General features: G+C 44.2%; 1 protein-coding gene across 1 annotated transcript in view; it reads left to right on the plus strand.

The window, feature by feature from the left end:
- The window catches only part of PNPO (pyridoxamine 5'-phosphate oxidase), a 93,778-nt gene that overhangs the window by 54,998 nt on the left and 11,202 nt on the right, over window positions 1–27,578 (plus strand). The window contains exon 4 of the mRNA XM_077459746.1: window positions 1,642–1,695. Within this exon, the coding sequence (XP_077315872.1) occupies window positions 1,642–1,695 (54 nt within the window). The remainder of the gene's footprint in view (window positions 1–1,641; window positions 1,696–27,578) is intronic.

Below are 27,578 nucleotides of genomic sequence, written 5' to 3' on the forward strand. Positions count from 1 at the left end.
AGAGGAAAATCCGGGCTGCTCTACTGCACAGAGCAGGCGAATATGATATGTTTGTTTTTGTTTATTTAAAACAAGCCTTTAATATCACTTTTTAAATATGGGTGTAACACGTAATATGTTCCAAATTTGAACTTACCCTTTAAAGTCATTGTAGTCTCGTTTTTGTAATTTAAAAAAACAAAACAAAACACCTGTTCTACTTGCCTCCTCCGTGCATAGAGCAGCCAAGATCCTCCTCTTCTCGGGTCCCTCTTTGTTGCTCCTGGCCCCTCCCTCCTATCAAGTGCCTCCACAGTCAGCAGCTTCCTATGGGGGCACCCGAGCCGAGTCACCGCTCCGTGTGCATTCAGACATGGATCCCCGGCCCCGCCCCTTTTATACCCTGATTGACTGACTGATTTTGATTGCTGTGTGAGCCAATGACACCGCTGCTGTGTCTGTCAATCAGGAGGAGTGTCCCGTATGGCTTAGACCAGTGATGGTGAAACTTGGCACCCCAGATTCCCATGATGCTCAACTACATTGCAGAGTGCAGGAGCATCATAGGAAATGTAGTTCCAATACATCCGGGGTGCCAAGGTTCGCCATCACTGGTGTAGACACTCATTGACATCGCTGGAGAGAGGTGGGACTCGGGTAAGTAATTGGGGGAGTGCTGCTGCATACAGAAGGTATTTTAACTTAATGCATAGAATGCATTAATAAAAAAACTTATGCTTTTACAACTCGGTAGGAGATGCTGTTGCATCTCATTGTGGGACAACTGCTCTATACTAGAAAATTTCCTGCAAGTGAACAAAACTTTACGTTATGTTATTGTGCCCTATTTTTTCTTTGAAAGCTAATGTAAAATCTACACACCTAGAGATCCTATTACCAACATGAAAATTGCAGGTGTAAGCTACAGAAAAATCTATTATTTTAAATGTGTACTTGTAGTTTTTAAAATAAAAGTAGACTGCTCTATGTAGAATCATTTTCCTATCACAGCCCCCTTCCTTCCTTGCATGTCGCAGCCTATCCTTTTCTGGGTGTGTCTAAACACACCGTCTGCTAGACTAGATTCTTCGCTCCTCTATAACCGCCCTGCATTGCCTTTTTATGTAGCTGCCAGTAAGGATGGAAGGGGAATACTATGGTGTCACTTGAGTGACAGCTCTACATGTCAGAACATCTGATATATGCACCCACTAATGCATGCACTATAATGTGAATGATCTCTATGGGATGGGGGGAAAAAACCTTAACAAAGTAGTGTACCTTCCTCATACTTCTCTTTACAGCTTATAGTACTCGTTAAAGTGGAACTGCAGCCAAATTGCATTGTTTTGGATAGAACAGGGAAGAGTCAAAGCTCTCTGTTAGATTTTCAATTCTGTCCCTGTTGGGGAAGGGTTCTCCCACCTCCTTTTCAAAAGTAATCAGACGCAATTGAAACACACTTTTTAGAGGGTTGGGTGCCCTGTCGAGCTTTTATCATGTCTGTGTCTTCACTTGAGAGATTCCCTTAACTTCCTGTTGTGGTATTTCTTACCCTTCCAACTCTGTCCAAAACCTTTAGAATAAAATATTTTGCTGATGTTACACTTAAAGAAAGTGTGTATTTGTTGGGTATCCTAAAATCTTAATTTGTTTCTATAGGAGGCCAATCCAGTTGCTTCTCTCCTGTTTTTCTGGGAGCCTTTCAATCGTCAGGTAAGACATACACATGTGGGTGAAACCTTAAACATTATCCAAGCCCTCACCAGCAATCCAGCTACCAAGTGACACAAGTTAAGCTGGCCATAGACAGATCAATATTCAGCTGGGTCTAGAAGGATCTGTGTGTTCTGGTGTATCATAGACTTAAAGTGGTTCTACAGGCTAAAGGTTTTTTACCTTTATGCTATCTATGCATGAAGGTAAAAATCGATCTGTGTGCAGCACCCCCAATCCTTACCTGAGCTCCCTCCGATCCAGCGATGTTCACGATAGCCTCGCCTGTTCAAGGACTCTCCCTCCTCATTGGCTGAGACAGCAATCACAGCCAGTGAGCCAATGAGGAGAGAGTGGGGCCAAGCCACGGCTCTGTGTGTTTTATGGACACATAGGGCAGCAGCATGGGAGTGAGCACTCATTGGTGCCCCCAGGGCAAGCAGCTTTCTCTGGGGGCACTGCTCAACTGGGAGGAGCCAGGATCACCTGCAGAGGACCCAAAAAAAAGGACGGAGCTGCTCTGTGGAAAACCACTGCACAGAACAGGTAACTATAATATGTTTTTTTTATTTTAACCACTTGATAACTGGGCACTTAAACCCCCTTCCTAACCAGACCGATTTTCAGATTTCAGCGCTCTCACACTTTGAATGACGATTACTCAGTCATGTAACACTGTACCCATATGAAATGTTTGTCCTTTTTTTCACACAATTAGAGCTTTCTTTTGGTGGCATTTAATCACCACTGGGTTTTTATTTTTTTGCGCTATAAATGAAAAAAGACCTAAAATTCTGTAAAAATAAATAAATAAAAAATACATTTTTCTTTGTTTCTGTTATAAAATTTTGCAAATTAAGAATTTTTCCTTATAAATTTTGGCCAAATTTTATACTGCTATATATCTTTGGTAAAAAATAATCCAAATCCATGCATATTATTTGGTCTTTGTGAAAGTTATAGAGTCTACAAGCTATGGTGCCAATCACTGAAAATATATCAAACCTGAAGTACTGAAGGCCTATCTAATTTCTTGAGACCCTAACAAGCCAGGACAGTACAAATACCCCCCAAAATTACCCCTTTTTGGAAATTAGACATTCCAAGGTATTTAGAAAGAGGCATGGTAAGTTTTTTGAAGTTTGTAATTTTTTCCCACAATTCTTTGCAAAATCAAGATTTTTATTTTTATTTTTTTCACAAGTGTCATATTATCAGGTTATTTCTCACACACAGCATATGCATACCACAAGTTACACCCCAAAATACATTCAGCTACTCCTCCTGAGTATGGCGATACCACAGTGTGAGACTTTAACACAGCGTGACCACATACAGAGGCCCAACATGCACGGAGTGCCATCAGGCGTTCTAGGGGTATAAAGTACACATCTCATTTCTTGACTACCTATTGCGCTTTTGAAGGTCCTGGAGCACCAGAACAATGGAAATACCCCAAAAATGACCCTTTCTTTGGAAAGAAAACAACCCAATGTATAATCTGAGGCATATCGAGTCTTTTGAATATGTCTTTTTTTTTTTTTTTTTTTTTTCTACAAGTTTTTAGAAAATGTGGAAAGAAAATGAAAACGCATTTTTTTTTTTGTTTTTTTTTGTTTTTGTTTTTTTTACACTAAGTTGTCAATTTTTATACAATATTTCTAACACATAGCATGTACATGGCAAAAATTACACCCCAAAATAGATTCTCCTACTCCTCCTGAGTACGGCAATACCACACGTGTGAAACTTTTACACAGCCTGGCCACATAGAGAAGCCCAACGTGCAGGGAGCACCATCAGGTGTTCTAGGAGCATAAATGTCAAATCTAATTTGACTACCTATACTTTGAGGCACTGTAGTGGCATGTATGTGAACTGATGTGGCATGGATAAGCTGTGGATGGGGATGGCAAAGTATGGTTGATCCATGAATGTAGATGGCTGGTTATGGCTCAGTATGGATGGGATGGCTGTGTATGGCTGAGGATGGATGGATGAGTATTGCTGAGTATAGGTGGCTGAGCATGGATGGATGGATGGATGAGTATTGCAGAGGATGGATGGATGAGTATTGCAGAGCATGGATGGGATGGATGGATGAGTATTTCTGAGCATGGATGAGTATAGTTGAGATGGATGGATGAGTACTTCTGAGCATGGATGGATGAGTACTTCTGAGAGCCTGGATGGGATGGATGGATGAGTACTTCTGTGAGCATGGATGGGATGGATGAGTACTTCTGTGAGCATGGATGGATGGCTGGATTGGGCATAGAGAAGCGCTGTGGGCACTACACATCCAGCCCACAGCGCTGTAGCACTTGATCTCTCTACTCTCCCCTCGCACTGTACCAATAGGTACAGGGAGGGGAGAGAGAAACCGGACGTGACACCGGTTTGTTTAGAAGTGATCACTCCGTCATTTGACGGAGCGATCACGTGGTAAACGGCCGCTGTCAGCGGTCACGTATGTTCCCGGATGCACGCCCCGGAGGGTGCGCAGGAGCAAGATTCTAGGAGGACGTCCATGGACTCCTAACCAGAATAAGCCGACCGCAATGCAGCCGTCTTTCGGCTATTGCCCGGTCGGCATGTGGTTAAAAAACCAAGCTTTAATACCACTTTAGGCCTCGTGCACACTGCTGCTATTAAACTCCCGTTTTTTTAAGTTTAGAAGTTTAACTTCCCTTAACCTCTTCAATACCAAAATGCAGTTTATCAGCAGGGGAGTTTATGGGCTGTTTTCTGAACGCCCTGAGGCCTGGTTCACACCTATGCAGGTTGCAGTTTGCATATTGCAGGTGTAGTTTGCATTTTTCAATACAAGTTTTTGATCCATTGAAGTCTATGGAACCAAAAACCATAAAGTTCCTGGCCCTTTCCATAAAATTCACAGATGTGAACTGCATCCATAAGAAACCATGTTAAATGGACTGCAGTGTGTTTCTGCAAAACTAATAATGTACAAAAAAAAAATGCATAGGTGCGAACCAGGCCTGAAACCGCATTCAGGAGCAGTTCTGACCACAAAAAAAAGCTTAAAGCAGAGGTCCACCCTAAAGTGGACCTTCCGCTCATCGGAACCCTCCCCCCCTCCGGCGCCACAATTGGCACCTTTCAGGGGGGAGTGGGGTACAGATACCTGTACAGTACAGGTATCTGCACCCACTTCCGGGATAGCTCTCTGCGGAAAGGGGCGTATATTACGCCCCTTTCCGCAAGTGCCCGCCCCTTTCCGCAAGTGCCCCGCTGCCTGCTGGGAAAACACACAGATCCCAGAGGCAGCGGGGACCGTCCTTATTGCGCAGCGCGGCTCGCGCATGCGCAGTAGGGAATCGGGAAATGAAGCCGAAAGGCTCCATTTCCTGATTCCCATACCCAAGATGGCGGCGGCAGCACCCGAGAAACGATCTACAGATCGGCTTCGGGTGCCGACATCGCGGGCGCGCTGGACAGGTAAGTGTCACTATTTTAAAAGTCAGCAGCTGCAGTATTTGTAGCTGCTGGCTTTAAAAAAAAAAACAAACGCGGAGTCCCGGCGGACTCCCGCTTTAATCCTGTAAAACGCGCATAAACACACTTTTAACAGTGTTTAGCACTTTTACATTCTTGGTGTAATTTTACAAAAACGCATGCCTTAATAATAGCATGCAATACCAAGCTGTAGTTACTAAGGCTAGCAAAAGAGTTTCTTGTATTGAGAGGTTTTGCCCCTGTACAAATCATTAGTAAGGCCTCATCTGGAATATTCAGTTCAGTTTTGGGTACCAGTTCTCAAAAAGGATCTTTGGGAACTGGAGACAGTGCAGAGAAGGGCAACCAAACTGCTTATACTGGAGTGAGAGTCTCGAATGAGGGTTCTTTGCCAACTAAAACAGTGGGTGTCTCCCGCTGTATTATGCAGTCTGTTCAGCCATCCATTGTAACAAAGCCCCGCCTCCTCCTTATCCGTGGTAGACGGAACACTGATGCAGTTTCCCAGCATTGTATTAGTGTTCCGTCTATCACGGATGAGAAGCAGGCGGGCTTTGTTATAATGGACGTCCGAACAGACTGTATAACACAGCGGGAGACGGCCGCTGTTTTAGTTATCAAAGGTGAGGCTGCAAATAGGCACAGTGGGGCTGTAGAGGGGCATTGTTTACCCAGTAGCTGCTGCATTTTCCCACCCTAGGCTCATACTTGAGTCGATATGTTTTCCCAGTTTTTTGTGGTAAAATTAGGTGCCTCGGCTTATATTCGGGTTGGCCTATACTCTAGTATATACGGTATTATTATTATAATAATACATGATTTATATAGCACCAACAGTTTACGCAGCGCTTTACAATGTATAGGGGGAACAACACAATTACAGTACAGTTCAGTACAAAAGGTACAGGAGGGCCCTGCTCGTAGACCTTACATTTTAAAGGGAGGGGGTGGTACAAAAGGTAATAGCTGCAGAGAATGATTTGATGGGGGGTGGCTCGTGGACAGTAGTTGGGGGGGTGTGGGATAGGCTTCCCTGAATAAGTGAGTTTTCAGGGATCTCCTAAAGGTGGGCAGGGTAGGGGCTGATCGGATATACTGGGGCAGGGAGTTCCAGAGGATGAGAGAGGCTCTGGAGAAGTCCTGAAGGTGAGCATGAGAGGAGGCAACAAGGGAGCTAGAGAGCAGGAGGTCCTGGGAGGAGCAGAGGGGACAATTTGGGTGATATCTGCAGATGAGGTTGGTGATGTAGATGGGGCAATGTTGTGAATGGCCTTGTGTGTTGTGGTTAGTATTTCGAATTTTACACGGTGGGGTAGGGGAAGCCAGTGAAGGGATTGGCAGAGAGGGGCAGCAGTCACGGAACGATTAGTGAGGTGTATTAATCTAGCAGCAGCACTCATAATAGACTGAAGGGGGGATAGCCTGCATAAGGGTAGGCCAATAAGGAGAGAGTTGCAGTAGTCAAGGCGGCCAATATTGAAGGAGTGAATAAGTTGCTTTGTGGTGTAAATAGTCAGGAGGGGTATTCTCTCTACCCTCGTTTATTTTTTAATAAAAATCACAAAGATACCTATACTTACCTGCTCTGTGTAAAAAAAAAAAAAAAATTATTTAGAAAACCACCAATGAATGAAAGCGCATCAATATACAAAAGAACAAATGTGCCACAAATTAATTAATCAAGTTAATCAAATTAAAGTCCACCACGTAACTAAGAGTGTCTCCGTAATAATCCAGAATAAAGTCTAATGTTCAATAACCGTGTTCCACCAACAAAGAAAGTGAAAGTTGAAGACTGTGCAACAAAACTGTCTTCAGTACCCCTAAAGGGGACTCCTCTGCCTTGATAATTCTCACTGGCACTATATAATGCTGAACCTAGGCCATGTGTTCATTGTTATGACTCTTTACACATCACATGTTATCAGCTGTGTACTGTTGGTTTTATTCTGTAATTTGTTTGTCTTGTTTTTTCTTTTTTTTTTCTTTTGTACTGTTCAAACTTTTATGAAAGAGATTGGAAACAAAAACTCTCTTCAGTAAACCACCACTGTGCACCAGCCACCCGATATCCACCCGATAACCTCACTACCTAGGACAGTGATGGTGAACCTTGGCACCCCAGATGTTTTGGAACTACATTTCCCATGATGCTCATGCACTCTGCAGTGTAGTTGAGCATCATGGGAAATGTAGTTCCAAAACATCTGGGGTGCCAAGGTTCGCCATCACTGACCTAGGAGGTCTAACAGCGCATTAACTTGCTCATGTCCAGTTAGGTCACACATGCCAAAAAAAAGAGGAAGAAGAAATGCCTATAGTATAGTAACATATACTACCTTTCATTAAAACCAGGCAACCACTCGCATATTAAAAGCAATGTAAAGCATTTCGCAAAGCCTTCATCAGCCACTCTGGTGGGCGTGCTAATGTCACCGCAGTAGCTCCGCCTTGCGCTTTTCGTCCGAAAGGACATCGTCACAGGGACTCATGGAGGTTTTTTTTTTTTTTTGCCTTTCTCTGGATCAGCTAGGACAGGCATGTCCAAAGTCCGGCCCGCGGGCCAATTGCGGCCCGCGGTCCGGTTTTGAACGGCCCGCCTGGTTGTTTAAACATATCTATCTTTTGTGGCCCCCGGCGATCTCCCAGCGCCGGGGCCACAAAAGATGTTTAGTCCGGCTGCCTCGGAGGGAGGAGGCGGGACGAGTGCCGTGCACACAGGAGGAGAATTTCCTGTTTACACGGCAGCTGTAATAGGAAGTCCCGTCTCTGCCATTGGACGACTGTGCTGTCCATCAATGGAGGCGGGACTTTCTCTTAAAGAGGCCGTTGTGTAAACAGGAGATTCTCCTGTAAGATGTCTTTGGCACTCGTCCTGCCCTCCATGGCTGCACTGGTGGTAATGGTGGCTGCATTCCTGGCAATTGCAATTGTGGAGCTGCATTCCTGGCAATGGTGAGTGAATTGCTAGCAATGGTGGCTGCATTCCTGGCAATGGTGGGTGAAATTCCTGGCAACGGTGGGTGAAATTCCTGGCAATGGTGGCTGCATTAGTGGCAATGGTGGCTGCATTCCTGGCAATGGTGGCAGCATTCCCGGCAATGGCGGAAGCATTCCCGGCAATGGCGAGTGAATTCCTGGCATTGGCGGGTGAATTCCTGGCATTGGCGGGTGAATCCCTGGCAATGGTGGGTGCATTCCTATCAATGGTGCCTGCGTTCCTGGCAATGGTGGCTGCGTTCCTGGCAATGGTGGCTGCGTTCCCGGCAATGGTGGCTGCGTTCCCGGCAATGGTGGCTGCGTTCCCGGCAATGGTGGCTGCGTTCCCGGCAATGGTGGCTGCGTTCCCGGCAATGGTGGCTGCGTTCCCGGCAATGGTGGCTGCGTTCCCGGCAATGGTGGCTGCGTTCCCGGCAATGGTGGCTGCGTTCCCGGCAATGGTGGCTGCGTTCCCGGCAATGGTGGCTGCGTTCCCGGCAATGGTGGCTGCATTCCCGGCAATGGTGGCTGCATTCCCGGCAATGGTGGCTGCATTCCCGGCAATGGCGGGTGAATCCCCGGCAATGGTGGCTGCATTCCCGGCAATGGTGGCTGCATTCCCGGCAATGGTGGCTGCATTCCCGGCAATGGTGGGTGCATCCCTGGCAATGGTGGCCGCTGCATTCCTAGCAATTGTGGGTCTGCAGTTTTTTTTTCCTGAAGCTTCCCTCTTAAAGTGAAGGTGCGTGTTATACGTCAATAAATATGGTGTATCCAAATAATACACTTGAGCTCATCTATTCACCACACACAGCACAAAGGCAAGAGAATTCTTGTGGGGAAGTGTATTAGTGCTCGGATGGACACACTTAGACCGAATTTTAATGGTTCAAAGAATGTCAGGCAAAATGGTCGGCCCTCACGCATGTTCAGTTCATCAAATCTGGCCCTCTTTGAAAAAAGTTTGGACATCCCTGAGCTAGGACTAAAGGATTGTGTATATGGAGGTTTTCTGTTTTATTTATTCTGTTAATTTTCTATTTATTGAACTAGATGGACTTTATCAGAATAAAATGTCCTGGGGGTTGGAGAATCCCTCCATCCACCTGGCTTGTGTGGATGAAAAAATCTGTTAGCTTAGTTTATATTCTTCCTTTTTTTTTTTTTTTTTTTTTTTAACATACTGGCTGAACAAAAAAAAGACTCGTCTATGCCGAACTTTAGGAGTAGCAGAGTTAGTTTTGTTTTTACCTTTGCTTTAGGAAATCATTGTATATCTTTAAAACTGCATTCCATTATAGCTGACAATGGATACCTTGTAAATTCTAGCTTTGCATTTCAAACTGATTACCCTGTAGCTACAAGGAATCACGTGGCTGTGACATATTTCTCTATCAATACTGCTTTTTTTTTTTTTTTTTTTATGGAATTGAGACCCCAGTGCAACATAAGAAGCTGCAATAAGAATTAAGGTATTTTTGGACCTTATTTGTTGACCAATTTAGAAGGATTTAAAGTGGAACTTTAGACAGAAAATGAAGTCCTGCTCAATCACTTCAGGCTGGCCCCTTTGGCAAGTATTGCTATGTAAAACATTACAAATAGGTGCCTATACTGTTTAACTACTTCATTACAGGGCACTCTCCTCCCTTCCTGCCCAGGACACTTTTCAGCTTTCAGCGCTGTCACAATTTGAATGACAATTGCGCGGTCATACAACACTGCACCCAAACTACATTTTTATAATTTTATTCCCACAAATAGAGCTTTCTTTTGGTGGTATTTGATCAGCACTGGATTTATTTTTATTTTTTTCTAAACCAAATAAAAAAGACCGAAAATTTTCGGGGGGGAGGGGGGGATTTTTTTTATTTGTTTCTGTTATAAAATCTTGTTTTCTCCTTCACTGATGGGCACTGAGGAGGTGGCACTGATAAAGAGGCACTAATATTTAGAATTGATGGGCACTAATATGCAGCACTGATGAGGTACTGATCGGCATCTGAAGGGCACTGACGGGCGTTACTGATGGGGTACGGATTGCCACTTTGGGCACTGGCACTTTTATGGGCAATGATTGGCAATTTGGATGGACACTGACTGGCAGCTGATGTGCACTGATTTGCAGCTGTGTTGGGCATCTCTGATGGGGGCTGCGCTGATAATCATTGGGATGATTATCGACACCCCCCCCCCCCCTCCTTTAACAGGAGAGCCACCGATTGGCTCTCCCTGTCTGCACAGACCGAGAAAAAGCCGATTACCAGCACTTCATGGTTACACACTGTGATTGGTCACAGCTGATCATGTGGTAAAGGGCCTCCGACAGAGGCTCCTTACCACGATCAGAGATGCGATGTGTTAGAGTGACCCCCTGCGTGCGCACACTGGCTTGTTATCCTAAAATACATCATATGACATCCAGTCAGGATAATGGAACCACAGTCCGGTCATCACTATGCTATAGGCTGGAGGTCAAGTGGTTAATATCCAGTAATACACTCTCACCCTGCTCTACCCTGCTCTACACGTGCTCAGTTGCTCTCCTTTTTCAGATGGTCGTGTTTGTAGAGGCCGATCTGATGTCAGCCTTAAAGCAGAATTAAGCCCGGCTATACTTTACAGCAAAGGAAGCTGCTTCTGTTTGATCTGCAATTGCCATGGTGCTGCACAATGTGATCAGATATGGCACCATTTATTTGATGGTTTTGAGAGTTTGGTTGAGGAATGTGATGGTTGGCAATCCCCGGCATACCAGGAATGTTATTGTTTTTTGAAACTGTTAAATCAATGGGTTTTGTTCCACTTTATGATTTACTGCTGGGGCTCTGGGCTTCAGCAAAATGGCAGCCTCCAGCAACAAGAAACGGGAATAACGCTAGAGGCAATTTACAGCAGACACTAATTTTTGGTAGTATTCTTATTTATGTGGAATGTATGTTCCTTGCTAAAGAACATTATTTTTTATCAAATTGTTAAGGGTAAAGTTCCTCTTTAATAATTCTTTGATGTGTAGGTCAGTACAGTTGATCTGGCCAGTAAGTCTGTTATTTTTCAACTTCCTCTTCCAAGTTCTGCTTTAGTTTATTATTGTTCTCTACTAGCATTTTATTTATGGCTTGGCTTTTAAGTTCAACACTAGGACTTCATTGACATTTGTGCAAATCCAAAATCGCACCAAAAGTTGCATCAATGTAGTGCAGGCACCTTTTCAAAGTCGCACCGATTGAACGCATGCCATTTAAAAAAGAATGGCCTGTGACTTTGATGTCTAAAGTCTCATGACAAGGTGCATAGGTGTGAATGGAGTATAATGTGAATGGAACAATGTTCTGCCACATGTGGCATGTTCTGGTCCACGTAGATGACCCTTTTGTGGGATTTTTCACTTTGCCGTGCCCTTCTGACCCCTCTTCTTCTTTTTTTTTTCTTTTTTTTTTTTTCATTGAATTTGCTGATTGTCATTGTCATCTGTATACAAAATGGTAGTGGTGTACATGATGCTTTTAGGCTTCTTTTAAAGATATGCATCAGAGCTCTTGGCCCCTAGATCTATAACCCTTCCACCACACCTAACCTCCGCAAGCTACTATTGAATTGAGCTCCGAATGACCAGTCTGCACCTAACCCTGCCCCCATTGTATAACCTATAGAAGTGATGGTGAACCTTGGCACCCCAGATGTTTTGAAACTACATTTCCCATTATGCTCCGCTACACTGCAGAGTGCATGAGCATCATGGGAAATGTAGTTCCAAAACATCTGGGGTGCCAAGGTTCACCATCACTGATATAGTCTATTATAAGAAACAAATTGGTAAGAGATCAGAAACTGGAGAGGGATTGGGAGAATGGTACCAGCCAGGCCTCTGAATGCATATCAACAATAGGTCCTAATCACGATCAAAGGGAAAAAGCTGGTTGGCAGAGCTGCTGCCAAAGCATGTGTAGCGCTGGCTCCTGAAGAGCATGCTCTATGTGCTTTTCAAAATTAAGGTTACACCTGAACTGCAGTTTGGTTTGGGTACAGTTGTCTAAATTTGGACCTCAGCATCACTCTGACTGGACTGTGAGATGTTCAGCCTGGCCACAGTGGGCACTGTCTCTTCTGGCAGTCATGGAACTATGGTCTGGTTGGGTGCTTAAGTTACTCTCTCTCGGAGCCTGCCCAGTGGGAGTGGCGCTCTTGCTGTGCTTTCTGGGAGAGGGTACTTAAGATGTGGATGTCACGGGGTTCTGGGTTCCGGTCCAGAAGGATGTACTGACTTCATGGTCCTGGTCCTCCTGACCAGCCCCCAGGAAGGCTATGGCCTGGGGTGTGGATCCACCCGATCTTGTTGTCTCGGGGCTGGCTAGCCCGAGGCAAGGAAACTAAAGGAGGATTCTGAGGTGTTTGGGTGCCGTCTCCGGTTTGGGAGAGACCCATTAACTTCATAGCATTCCAGGGGAGGACTCTTCAGAAGAAGACCACGTACGGGCTGGTTTCTTAGCAAGAGCCTGGATGGGCTGAAGTACCCAAGAGAATCCGGTCTCGTGGATATCGCCAAGCTGGCTGAAAGATCCAGGTATCACACGAGTGTTGTACAAGTTTAGTTTTCCTACGTGTTCTACAACAACGTCTGTGGTAGAGACTTATCTTTATATGTTCTATGACAACGTCTGTGGCAGAGACTTGTTCCTGAGTAAGCACCTTGTTGGCTGCTAGACCTTGTGAGAGAGGGACTGTCCAACCTGAGTGTTCATCCAGTTGTGAATGGCTATTCTCTGGATGTAAGCAAGTTCTTCAATATTGACTTTGACACTAAGAGTACCTGAACTTCCTTTCCAACCCTCTGATCCCATTTTAAGAGACTGTTCATTGTCTACGTTTTTTTCAAATAAAATCCCTTTAAGTGGATCTGTCGTCAGTCTCTCAAGTTACTGGGCCATCTACCACGGGACACCCCTAGACGTGAAGTGAGGAGAAAGGAGGTAACGGTAAGCCCAATCTAACCAGCAGCTCCTTCGGGGGTAAGTGCTACACATACATCTGATGCCCGTGATATGCAAGCATAACAAAGCCTTTGGAGGAGACAATTGTCAAAAATAAAAAAAGACCTACAGGTCGCACATGTCATTGAAAGAAAAAAGCCTGTTATAATTCATGCATCTAAATGGAAATATTTGAGTACATGGGGAAAACAGGTTTTAAGTATGAAGATGGAATGCATTTGTCAATACTTTAAGCTTTCATATGCAAATATAGATATTTCCTAGTACAAAACATATAATCAAATTAATATTATTGTTTTTATTGACTGAATAGTCAGGGAGTGTATTTTGTCTATTAAAACAGGAAACCTATATGACAACGTGCAACAAAAACTGGGCCACGTGCACTAAAGTCATCTCTCGGGAACGCTTACAATTCCCAAGCTGGCCCATACTATCTATTCTTTCAGTGATTGGAATCTCAACGTGGAAACAATGCTACACAGTGCACACACAGGAACTGGAAAAGTTGCTCTTGCGGCAGAAAGCCTCTCCCAGTGATTCATACCAATTGTCCACGACAGTTATTATGGGGTAAGAGGTTGCTGTGGCAACACTAGATTCTTGCAAACTGCTGCATAAACCTTATGGGTGTGCTTTTACTGAGTTTGCAACTTTATATTGCTTTTAGGCTTGGCAGAAAGCATTTTTTTTTGTAGTAAAGGTTAAGTTACCATGAAAGCACAGCACAAGTAACCTTTATTCAAGGGCCCTCCTTTAACCACTTCAATACCTGCCACTTTCACCCCCTTCCTGCCCAGGCAGTTTTTAGTTTTCAGCGCTGTCGCATTTTCAATGACAATTGTGCGGTCATGCAACACTGTACCCAAATAACATTTTTATAACTTTGTTCCCACAAATAGAGCTTTCTTTTGGTGGTATTTGATCATTGCTGAGGTTTTTATTTTTTGCAGAAAAAACAAAAAATGTAGAAAAAATAGTTTTTCTTTTTTGTTTCTGTTATAAAATTTTGTAAAAAATGTTTTTCACTCGTAGGCAGCACTGATGGGCACTGGTAGGCTCCACTGATGGGCTCCACTTATGGCCACTGATGGGCGCCACTGATGGGCTCCACTGATGGGCAGACATCTGGCAGGCATTTGTAGTGGGAACTGACTGGGAACTGATTGGCATCAGTGGTCCTGGAGGTATCCCCGATGGTCCGCGGGGGGGGCGGGGGCTGTGCTGATAAACAATCAGCACAGACCCCCCTCTGTCAGCGCGAGTGAGGAAAAGCCGATAAACAGCTCATCCTGTTTACATCGTGATCAGCCGTGATTGGGCACAGCTGATCACGTGGTAAAGAGCCTACGTCAAAGGCTCTTTACCGAGATTGGTGTTGCAGTGTGTCAGGCTGTGCACCGGCAGTAATCCTGAAAGACGTCCAGTCAGGATAACTGAACCACGGCCCGGCCATCATTTTGCTATAAGCCGGGCGGGCAGTGGTTAAAAAAAAAAAAAATGACCCGGTAACACAACTGACTCTTTTTTTTATACACTCACCGGCCACTTTATTAGGTACACCTTGCTAGTATCAGGTTGGAAGCCCTTTTGCCTTCAGAACTGCCTTTAATTCTTCATGGCATAGATTCAACAAGGTGTTGGAAACATTTTTTGAGATTTTGGTCCATAGTGCCATGATAGCATCATGCAGTTGCTGCAGATTTGTTGGCTGCACATCCATGATGTGAACCTCCCATTCCACCACATCCCAAAGGTGCTCTATTGGATGAGATCTGGTGTCTGTGGAGGCCATTGGAGTACAGTGACCTCATTGTCATGTTCAAGAAACCAGTGGTGATATGATCTGAGCTTTGGGACATGGTGCATTATCCTGCTGGAAGGACAATCAGTAGAAGGGTACACTGTAGTCATAAAGGGATGGACATGGTCAGCAACAATACTCAGGTAAGCCGTGATGTTTAAACACTTGCCGACCGCTTCACACCAATATACGTCAGCACAATGGCAGTGGTGGGCAAATGGGTGTACCTGTACGTCCCCTTTAATTGGCGGTGGGCTAGCGGGCGCACGTGCCTGCCGCGTACATCCTGACCGTGGACTCTGTCCGCCAGTGTCCCGGCGATTGTCATGGAGCCGCAGAACAAGGCATTTAACCTGTTCAGCCTAGTGACATGACAGAGATCCCCGCTCCCTGTTATCGGGAGCAGTTCTCTCTGTCATGTGAGTTGACGCCCCTCCCCCCAACCGTTAGAATCACTCCCTAGGACCCACTTAACCCCTTGATCGCCCCCTAGTGTTTAACCCCCTCCCTGCCAGTGTCATTTACACAGTAATCAATGCATTTTTATATTACTGATCGCTGTATAAATGACTGGTCCCAAAATAGTGTCAAAAGTGTCTGATGTGTCCGCCATAATGTTGCAGTCATAAGAATCGCAGATCGCCACCATTACTGATAAAAAAAAAATGCCATGAAACTATCCCCTATTTTGTAGACTATATAACTTTTGCGCAAACCAATCAATATACGCTCATTGCGATTACATTTTTTTTCTTTTACCAAAAATATGTAGAAGAATGCATATCGGCATAAACTGAGGAAAAATTCAGTTTTTTTATATATATATATTTTTTTGGGGAATATTTATTATAGCAAAAAGTAATAAAATATAGCTTTTCTTCAAAATTGTCGCTCTTTTTTTGTTTAAAGCACAAAATTAAAAACCGCAGAGGTGATCAAATACCACCAAAAGAAAGCTCTATTTGTGGGAAAAAAAGGCATCAACTTTGTTTGTTTGGGAGCAGTGCCAAATCGCAAAAAGTGCTCTGGTCAGGAAGGGGGTAAAATCTTCTGGGGCTGAAGCGGTTAAACGATGCTCAATTGGTACTAATGGGCCCAAAGTGTGCCAAGAAAATATCCCCCACACCATTACACCACCACCAGTCTGAACCATTGATACAAGGCAGGATGAATCGATGCTTTCATGTTGTTTACACCAAATTCTGACCCTCCATCTGAATGTCGCAGCTGAAATTGAGACTCCTCAGACCAGGCAACGTTTTTCCAATCTTCTGTTGTCTAATTTTGGTGAGCCTGTGCGAATTGTAGCCTCGGTTTTCTGTTCTTAGCTGACAGGAGTGGCACCCGTGTGGTCTTCTGCTGCTGTAGCCCATCTGCTTCAAGGTTGGATGTGTTGTGTATTCGGAGATGGTATTCTGCATGTCTTGGTTGTAACAAGTGGTTATTTGAGTTACTGTTGCCTTTCTGTCATCTCGAACCAGTCTGCCCAAGCGCTTTTAGGCTGGGTTCGCACTATTGCGAATTGGATGTGGGTTTTACCGCATCCAATTCGCATGTCAGGAGATTGTGACTGGCTCTCTATGGAGGCGGTTCACACGGCTCTGGAGTGGCTCCGATGCACATGAGTCCTGTGCGTCTTCTGGTCCATTTCAAGGCAAAAATTCCAGCTGAAATTGGACATGAAACAGTGAAGGTGACGCACGGGACCCCCGCTGTAATCGCTCCATGCTGCGGTGTGGACCCAGCCTAAAGCGGTCTTAAACTCAAAAGCAAACCTTTTTATAATATTGCAGCTTATCATGTTTTCAATGTGATGGCTGCATTTGTTCTCCAGCATGAATGTATTGGTTTACATGGATGAGACAAACCATTTAACACTGGCAGGTGTGCTAAAAATGATCAGCTTTATTTATTCATGTAAAACCTTTTGTCCAAAAAGGGAAAAAAAACTGCTGTAACTGAATATAAAAAGTGTGCTGGAGTTTGGCTTCAATTTGTTTGTTTATTTAAATCAGCTAATCACTATCTGATTTAAATAAACATCACTACCTCCCCTCCAAATGGACCATGCTGCTATCTGCTGTGCTTCCTGTGCTCGTTTATCCAGAGTACTCTCTCCCTAATACAAGAGGTGTTACTGGCTAGACCACCAGATGAAAACCAAGGGAAAAAAGCCAAAGAGAAAAAATAAATAAAAAATGAATGCAGCCACCAGGTCTAATGATTGGTTTGCTGCAATATATTCAATTTTTGGTTTTGGGTTTCATATGACTTGAAGGAACAAAGCCTTTTCTACTTGTGACATTTGTGTTTTATTCTGGCATTGTGTGCTTTGCTTTGTGGAATATGATCACAGGTAGCCTGGTCTTGGTTTAGAACCATTTTGCAGGCCAAAGATTCCCTTTGAAGTATTGCATAACACTCATAGAAGTAATTCATGCCCGTACCGCACCTCTACAAAACAACTGCATGTATTGTGTATCCATTACCACATTGTAACCAGTATTGCAACAGATTTAACGAGTACATGCACTATACAGGCAATTGTAGTATAGAAAGAAAAGGAACATTCGGAGTCCATTAGGAATGGTAATGACTTCAGTTATACAGTGCCTTGCAAAAGTATTCACCCCCTTGGCTTTTTACCTATTTTGTTACATTACAGCCTTTAGTTAATTTTTTTTTAATCTGAATTATATGTGATGGATCAGTACCCAATAGTCTAAGTTGGTGAAGTAAAATTAGAAAAATATATACATAAAACTGTTTTTCAGAAATAAAAAAACTGATAATTGGCATGTGTGTATGTATTCACCCCCTTTGCTATGAAGCCCATAAAAAGCTCTGGTGCAACCAATTACCTTCAGAAGTCACATAATTAGTGAAATGATGTCCACCTGTGTGCAATCTAAGTGTCACATCATCTGTCATTACATATACACACCTTTTTGAAAGGCCCCAGAGGCTGCAACACCTAAGCAAGAGGTACCACTAATTAAACACTGCCATGAAGACCAAGGAACTCTCCAAACAAGTATGGGACAATGTTGTTGAGAAGTACAAGTTAGGGTATTAAAAAAAAATCTCCCTCTCCCTCTCCCTCTCCCTCTCCCTCTCTCCCCCCCTACCCTGGACCTAACACTAACTGCCCTGACAGTTTTTACTTTTACAACTGACACTGAATGCAGTGATCAGAAAATAAATGATCACTGCAGTCAGTGACACTGGGAGGGGGGGGGGGTTTGTGTGCCTACATTTTAGTGTAGTGTTGGTGCACACTTACTTTCACTCTTCTCGTAGTCCGGTCAAAAAGACTGCCCAGAGGAGAATGACATCACTTCCTCCCTGCCTGTGTTTACTATACACAGCGGGAGGAAGCTTCTCATTCGCCAGGAGCGATCGCCAAAAACCAACGGTCATCCCGAATCGCTCCTGAAGCTAAACGGACCACCGCAGCCAGCGGGAGGCAGTCCGATCGGACCCCCCCACGCGCTGGAAGGCAAGCACGTACATGTACGTGCTTGTGCCTGTACATGCCATTGTGATGACGTACATTGGCATGCGGTGGTCCTTAAGTGGTTAAGAACGCGGTGACGTACAGCACTTACGACAGGATTAGAAAAAGGAAGTTCAATAGCCTCCGTCTCATAATTGCTTCAGAGCATGCGCCGTTTATGGTCCGTCGGAACAGCATACAGACGAGCGGTTTTCCCGATAGGAATTGATTCTTTCGGAAAGATTTAAAGCATGTTCTATTTCTAGGTCTGTCAGAATTTTTGTAAAAAAAAAAAAAGTCAGATGAGGCATACACCCGATCGGAATATACGATGAAAAGATTCCAAACACAGTGCTAAAGCAACACTTGAGTGGTTTAAGGGGAAACATGTAAGTGTGTTGGAATGGCCGGGTTAAAGCCCAGACCTCAATCCAATAGAAAATCTGTGGTCAGACTTAGATTGCTGTTCACAAGCGCAAACCATCCAGCTTGAAGGAGCTGGAGCAGTTTTGCAAGGAGGAATGGGCAAAAATCCCAGTGGTAAGATGTGGCAAGCTCATAGAGACTTATCCAAAGCGACTTGGAGCTGTGATAGCCGCAAAAGGGGGCTCTACAAATTATTGACTTTAGGGGGGTGAATAGTTATGCACATTGACTTTTTCTGTTATTTTGTCCTATTTGTTGTTTGCTTCACAATAAAAAAACATCTTCAAAGTTGTGGACATGCTCTGCAAATTAAATGATGCAAATCCTCAAACAATCCATGTTAATTCCAGGTTGTGAGGCAACAAAACACGAAAAATGCCAAGGGGGGGGAATACTTTTGCAAGATGCTGTATGTCTGCATGAAGAGGATGATCTGATCTTTGAATGCAGAAAATGAAAGTGCTAGCTGTCTGTCTCCACCTTAAATACTGCTCATTTTTATGTGAACCAGCGTTTTAATATTAAATATAGCCTTAACAAAAGCTTCCTACTGGTACATGTAGCTGGAAACTCTCTGGCTAATCAGTTTGGTTATTAGGCACCAAACTTGTCCTGCTGCTGATGGGCACCAGCTAATGCTGTTCAGGGCAGGTCTTTTGATCCTAAAAAGTGTTAATTACAGTGTGATGTGCTCATGACTCTCCAAAAATGTTCTTAAAGTGATAATTAAAGTGGTCCTAAAGGCAGAAGGTTTTTATCTTAATGCATTCTATGCATTAAGATAATAAAACCTTCATTGTGCAGCATCCCCTCTAATACTCACCTGAGCCCCATCTTGATCCAGCGATGTTGCACAAGAGACTCGTCTGTCCAGGACTCTCCCTCCTGATTGGCTGAGATGCACAGCAGGTGCTATTGGCACTATGGACAATGAAGAAAGAGGGGGTGAGCAGAGCCATGGCTCCATGTCTATATGAACACACAGAGCAGCGGCTTGGCTAAGGTGCCCCCATAGCGGCCCTGATCTTCCGCTTCTTGGGCTCTCCACTGCCACTCCTGGTCCTCCTTCTTTGTCTAATGGCTTCCAATGGGGGCACTTGTGCGCGCTCGCTCCTGAGCCCTGCTGCTGCATCTATTGACACAGTGAGCGGGAGTCGCCCAAGCCTTCCCACCTCACTGAATTTAATTGACAGCGGGGGGGGGGGGGGGGGCAATGGCAAAGCCAGTGAATGAAGAGCACATCACTGGATCGAATGAGGGCTCAGGTAAGTAAAGGGTAAGGGGGAGGGCGGGTGGTGAGGGGCTAAAAACAATGCCTAAACTAGGAATGCATTAAGGTAAAAAATGTTGAAGCTTTAGAATCACTTTAAAGATTAACTATATTTCTCCCCTATCATGACAGCGAACCTGTGCTTTGCTTATGCTGGGGGAATAAACGGTTCACCTAATACCTTCCTATCCTTTTAGTAGATGCTCTTTGCTCCCCTACTGCATTTTTCTGCCTGCAGGAGCAAAGGAAGAAAGAGACCTGGAACTTATGCAGGGCTAAAGACTGGCTCCCCCACCATATTTTGACATTACTGGCAGGTGAACATGGCAGCGAGGGAATGAAGGAAAGGTGAATGTGTTTCCAGGGAGGGAAGAAATTAGATGAACCTGTTAATTTCCCCTGCATAGGCAAAGCACAGGTTCATTTTTACCAATAACATGAACCCACTACGATATCCTGACTAAAGGGGGAGCCATGTGAACTGCATCAGACAGTGAGGTTTTCCAACGCTTTTCTATCCTGGGAGATTTGGGTGTTCCCAGGCTTTCTTCAGCTCTTCCTACTTCATTCTCATCTTATACAATAAATGAACCCTTCTTTGTCGATGGGCATCGCTGGATCATACACAACCTAGACCTAGGAGCTCAGAAGGCTACAACCTTTCATGTCCCTGCCTTAAACTAAAAGGATTGTCACTTTGGGGTTTATTTACTAAAGCTAGTGAGGGAAAAATTTGTCACAATTCTGCAGTGAAACCAATCAGCTTCTAACCTCAGCTTGTTTAAGCTTTAGCAACAAAACTTGGAAGCCGATTGGTTTCTTTGCAGAATTGTGACAAATTTTGCCCTCTCTAGCTTTAGTAAATAAACCACAACTAGTCAAAGCTGTGGCACCTGCCTATCACTTCACAATGAACTTGTATTTAAAGTGGAGTTCCAATTAAAAGTCAGCAGCTACAAATACTGCAGCTGCTGACTTTTTTAATTACCTGTCCCAGGGTCAAACGAAGCCTCCACAGCTGGGCACGCACTGCGCATTTGCGAGGCTCGCTGTGACTAGCCGGGCAATCATCTGGGACCTGTAACGTGTCCCAGAAGATTGCCTAGAGGAAGGGGGGAAGAGGGGCTCTCCCTTCCAGCGCCGCGGGTGTGCAAGGAAGAAGTGGGAGCTGGAACCCTCTAAAAAGAGGGTATCCGCCGCCTCCCCCCCAAAAAAAGAGATGCCAAATGTGGCATGTCAGGGGGTCACCTTCCCTTAAAGCGGAAGTTCCATTTTTGGGTGGAAATCCGCTTTAATCTGATGGGGCTATGCCAGTACAGACAACGGGAGTTGGGTGGCTTCTCTGTGCTTATTGCATTCCTTAACAATGTCAATGAAAAGGAAGAGGGACTTTGCCTAGGGTCCCATTTTGCCATAATCCAATTCTGTGCAGCGATAATAAAAATCTTTGTGACTAGGCCAGATTTTAATGTCTTGGCATGCACTGCTTCAGTCAATATTAACTTTTTACCACTTTGTATACAAATCTAATCTTTACACTTTTTTTGTTTTGTTTTTTATCACATAAGAGGCATTTAGTGACTTGTTCTCTAACCACTTGCCTACTGGGCACTTTTACCCCCTTCCTGCCCAGGCCAATTTTTAGCTTTCAGTACTGTCACAATTTGACTGACAATTGCGCGGTTATGCAACACTGTACCCAAATAAAAAATTTTTTGACGCAGAGCTTTCTTTTGGTGGTATTCATTCACCACTGGAGTTATTGTTTTGTTTTTGCAAAACAAACAAAAAAAACTTTTTCTTTTGGAAATAAGTGATTTATTTTTTTTGTCCTTTTTTTTTCTGATGTGCGCTCATGAGGCGGCACTGACGAGACTGCATTGATGTGGATGCACTAATACACAGCACTGATGGGCACTGACAGGCATGTCTGTGCAGATCTCCCCTGTGAAGAAATGCTATTGATCAGCTCTCTTCTCCTCACACTCATGTCAGCATGTTATTGGCATTTCCTTGTTTACATGTGATCAGCTGTGATTTGACTCTGTGAGCTGATTACATGGATAAAGAGCTTCATCATCGGCTCTTTACCGGGATCTGTGATGTGTCCCAGGGGCCAAGCGCACCACTGATCGCCACAGGCGTGCAACAGTGGGAATGTGTTATATGATGTCGTCCCAGAACGAGACTGATGCCCCTGTTCTGCCTAATAGTGTCCGCCTATCAAATGCTGTCCGCTCCGTACTGCGCATGCGCAGTACGGAGCAGACGAGGCTTCGGAAAAACTCTGAAGCTGAACGGCGCCTGCGCCGTGAGTGGAGGGGGTAGCCCCACTATCCAAGCGGACATAGGGTTAAGAATTTTAGAGGGCCCCTCGCGGGCAAGCTTCGCTCGCCACGCTTCGGGCTCGGCCTCGCTACGCTCGGCTCTTTTTTATTCTAACTCTATGTCCACTTGGATAGTGGGGATGGAACCTGGACTCACGGCGCAGGCGCCGTTCATCCTCGGCAATTTTCGGAATCTGTGTTCCTGTGTACTGCGCATGCGCAGTACGCAGGGGACACCATCTGATGGAGGACACTATTTTACAAGACACCGCCCGTGATTTGACAATACAGTGGTTAGGAAGCAGTTAAAGGGGAACTTCACCAAGAATGGGATGTTCTGCTTTTCCTCATCCTCTAGTATCTATGTTTTGTTTGTTTTTTCCAGAGAATTGTTGTCTAGTTTTGACAGGTACCCTCTTCTGACCAGATCACTTAGGTCAATATTTCTCAACTCCAGTCCTCAAGTCCCTACAGGTCATGTTTTTAGGCTTGCCATTATTTTGCACAGGTGATTTGATCAGTTTCATTGCCTTAGTAATTACCACAGCCCTTTCTTTTGAGGTAAATCCTAAAAACATGACCTGTTGGGGGTACTTGAGGCCTGGAGTTGAGAAAAATTGACCTAGGTGATCTGAGCAAAATTTCGGCCCTTTCCCTGTCCACATCACAGCTCCCAGAAGGCTGCCAGTCCATCGGAAGGGAAGCACGTCTCACATATACTCAGTGGGGAAGTCGCAGCCAGCTTCAAACATCCAAGATGGTGACGCTGTTTACCTGAAGACCGGCGACCTAGGCTTGTGAGTACCTGTTTCTTAAAAGTCAGCAGCTACAGTATTTGTAGCTGCTGACTTGTAATTTTTCTGCAGCCAGCTGGAGTTCCTCTTTAACCACTTGCCGCCCACCTTATAGCAAAATGACATCGGCAAAGTGGCTGTGTTATCCTGACCGGACGCCATATGATGTGGTCAGAATGATAAGTCGATGCACGCCTCTGGGGGGCGCAGATCGCAGCGATAGTTGTTGCAGCGTGTCAATCTAACACACCACAAATCCAATCTAGGTAGAGAGTCCTTGAGCAATGTCCAATCACGGCTGATCATGATGTAAACAGGAAGAGCCATTGAGCGGCTTTTCCTCACTCGTGTTTAACAGACGCGAGTAGATTAGAGGTGATCGGCTGCTCTCCTGACGGTGGGTTCGGGGCTGATTGTTTTATCAGCGTGGCACCCCCTGGATGCCTACCCAGGACCACCAGGATGCCACCAGAACCACCTGGGATGGCCATCACACTGGACCACCAGGTACGCCACCCTTGACCACCAGGGAAATGCCAATGAAAAATGCCTGCCAGTGATGCCTATCGGTGAAATCTATCAGTGCCCACCAGTGCTACCCATAAGTACCCATCAGTGCGATCTCATTGGTGCCACCTCATCAGTGCAGCTCATTAGTGAAGGAGAAAACGTACTTATTTACAAAATTCTATAACAAAAACAAAGAAACTTTTTCTTTTTCTTTTTTTTTTATTTTTTCAATATTTTTGGCTTCATTTTTTTTTTTTTCTCAATTTTCAGATTTTTTTTTTTATTCATTCAGCACAAAAATAAATACCCCAGTGGTGATCAAATACCACTAAAAGAAATCTCTCTATTTATAATCTCTAAATACCACCAAAAGAAATCTCTATGACCGCGCAATTGTTATTTAAAAAGTGACCGCGCTGAAAGCTGAAAATTGGCCTGGGCAGGGAGGGGGTGAAAATGCTCTGTATTGAAGTGGTTAAAAGGCCTAAGTATACTTTTGTTTTTATAATAAAATGTGTATTTTGTGTTTTTATTAAAGATTTACAAGGTACTGACTGACTAAAGGAAACGCATGACACATTTCACTCCTAGGATGTTCACTGACTATTACAGAAAAGTATATAATTAAATAAGGCACTTAACACATAGTTGTCTAGAGAAACAATGCAGATAGAACAGTGCCTAAGGCATTTATAATGCATTTCAGTCTGGATGACACAATCACCACCTCTGAGACTCCACTGCATTTGTAGTGAGGAAATAAATGAATCAGTCACTACTGCCTGAGGTGCATAAAATTTTTACCACATTTATTCCTATATTCATAAATCGCACAAAGTATGCAGTCTCCGTTGTGAGTGTAGGATTGGTCAAGCAATTTATACAGGTCTGCGTGTTTTTGGGTTGGAAGTGTAAAGGTGTCAATTAAGTGTTTATGGGAAATGTTTAAGGTATAATATATTAAGTCATGGTTTGTGATTGTTCTTTCTTAAAGAAAGAATAAAAGGGGATTTTGGGACTTTAGATGAAGCACATGGTGTGTGTCTCCATCCCTGGTTCAGACAAAAAAGGGAATTTTGGGACTTTAAATGAGGCTGTTGACTTGTGGAGGTTGAATGATATGTAAGCATGTTTAATTGGCATAAACGTTGGAATACATAATAATGATATAAAACATGTAAAGAAGTAATTTTCATATACAAATGTATATACATACACATGCACACATGGCATCAACATCATATATACTCATATATACATATCGGCTTGGCAGTACATGATAATATTGAACAAAGAGGGATGAATAAAACTTTATAAATTAATTTATATACACACGTCGTGTAGACGGCATATCACAAGATGTTTATAAATCGGGTATAAAATGTGTGAACATGATTGATTAAAAATAGTAGCTCTGAATTGATTCCTATAGGCAGACACGACTGCATCCTATTTGACGCGTTTTGTGCAAGAACACTTTAGGGGCGGATGCTAAAGGATATCTACAAAAAACAGAATATAATTAATCTAATATGGTATTAAACGTAACCGGAAAGGACTAGATTGCCAATCCTGAGTGCTTGCATAAAATGGAGTACTTGTGGGGCAAGGGCTGAACCTTTCCAGCGCTGGCCCTACCTGTACCCTATACCATTGTACTCTATTTTATGTAAGTACTCAGGATTGGCAATCTAGTCATTGCCTGTTACGGTTAATGCCATATTAGATAAATTATATTGAGTTTTTTGTAGATATCCTGTAGCATCCACCCCTGAGGCAGTGTTCTTGCACGAAACGCGATGTGAAAATTAGTATGCAGTCATATGTCTGCCTATAGGAATCAATTCAGATCTACTATCTTTAATCAATCATGTTCACACATTTTATACCCGATTTATAACACCTTGTGATATGCCATCTATACGACGTGTGTATATAAATTATTTTATACAGTTTTATTCATCCCTCCCTCCTTGTTCTATATTGTCATGTACTGCCAAGCCGATATGTATATAACTATGTATCCATGATGTTGATGCCGTGTGTGTGTGTGTGTGTATGTGTATATATATATCTCCACCCTCTCCCCCTCCCATCAATTAACTTCAACCCCCTTTTAAATGTTCCAGTTGCCATCCTTACTGTAGCTTTGACAAAGTGCAGGCATGCAAAACATGTCAGCTATGGCAACTTTCTAGCTTGCAGTCTACCACTATTCACAGGGTTCCAGCTTCCGGAGTATCGCTGACATCACCGCGCATGCCTGGTTCCATCAGTCATACTCGGCATTCCCAACCTCGTTCCCCAGTGGTGAGAGACATCTCACGCTCCCCACAGCTTGACGCTGTGTATGTTGATCAATTAGGCAAAACCCAAAACATCACCACGGGGGGCGGGGGCCCTCCCTACTTCCCTTCAGATCTGCAGTGTCTGATAGTTCATCTGCAGGAAGAGGCTTCACCATTCGACTCCCTCCAATCGGCCCCTGAACACCTTCCATACATCCCAGGATGGCCGTGGTCCACAATTACCCGGCTAAACCTCCCGAGAGCAGTTACCCCCTTCTTATCAAGACTTCCTCATGGTGGTACTATTTTTAAATCATTTTATTAATATATAGCTATATGCTTCTTATCTTTTTACTGCAGTCTGCACCAGCATCTAATAGTTCTGTGTATATTGCTTGATAACAGTTCAAGTATAATAAAAAACAATTTGAATCCAATCCAAGGTGCATATGTTTTCATGCATACATACTTTTTATATATATATATATATATATATATGACTTTTACCCATAGAGCGCTGCTTTTTTTTTTTTTTTTTTTTTTTTTTTTTTTTTTTGCATTTTGCTTCCCATCTGTCCAGTAGTTGGCAGGTGCGCTGGGGGTCAGCCGTACTCTCAATACACCCTCATTTGACTGCCTGTTTTCACCACTTCAGTGCATCTTCAAGCGCACACTAGTTAGTGGGCAACTGTCTCCCCACCTAGCAAGCGTCCTCCAAGGTCATGATATAAGGTGACCTGCACCCCTTTCCAGAGGCGTAACTAGAACCTTCAGGGCCCTGATGCAAGAAATCATGAAGGGCCCCCGACCTCCAATCTGAGCCATTCCCTCTGAGCCCAAAGCCCTTCCAACGATCCAATGACCTTTTACGGCCCACAGCAGATCCCTTTCACATGTTATGCAGTCCTTCAGTCTTGGGCTTCACCATAGTGGCAGAAGGCCAGGGCCCAGTCACAAGTGCAACCTTTGCAACCCTAGTTCGGCCAGTGGTGTCAGTGTGGACTGGGAATGATGTGTGTATATATAAATAAATTAATATAATAATTATTATTATTATTATTTTTTTCAGTTTTTGATTGGAAGGAGGCAGTTGGAGGGCAGTGTGGGGGGACAGCAGTATTGGAGGGAGCAGAGTGATAGTCAGCAGAACACCTGGAACACTATACTCATTGGGCAGTGTATTATTTTACTCTCTGCTGTGACAGAGTCTGTGGCTTACCAGGAGTGGCCTCCGGCAGGGAGCTTTTTTCCTACCATTCCGGAAGCAGGAACAGCATTGAGCCAGGGGTGGGGGGCCGGAGTTGGGAGGGGAAGCTGGTGATCTTGGGTACGGATGACTGCTTGCCTCTTGGCTGGATAGGAGGGGCAGCATATAGGAGAACCGATCCTGCTTTTGCAGCAGTTGAAAGACCAGGAGGAGATCAGTTCTCCTATATGCCGGCCCTCCTATCCAGCCTGGTGCTAGGTGCATCCAGAGTGTAAAGTCAAGAGGCAAGCAGTCTTCTGTGCCTAGGACCGCCA

The sequence above is a fragment of the Lithobates pipiens genome, unplaced genomic scaffold, assembly GCF_037356315.1.
Source record: "Lithobates pipiens isolate NorthernLeopardFrog02 unplaced genomic scaffold, aLitPip1_a1.2 Scaffold_28, whole genome shotgun sequence".
NCBI lineage: Eukaryota > Metazoa > Chordata > Amphibia > Anura > Ranidae > Lithobates > Lithobates pipiens.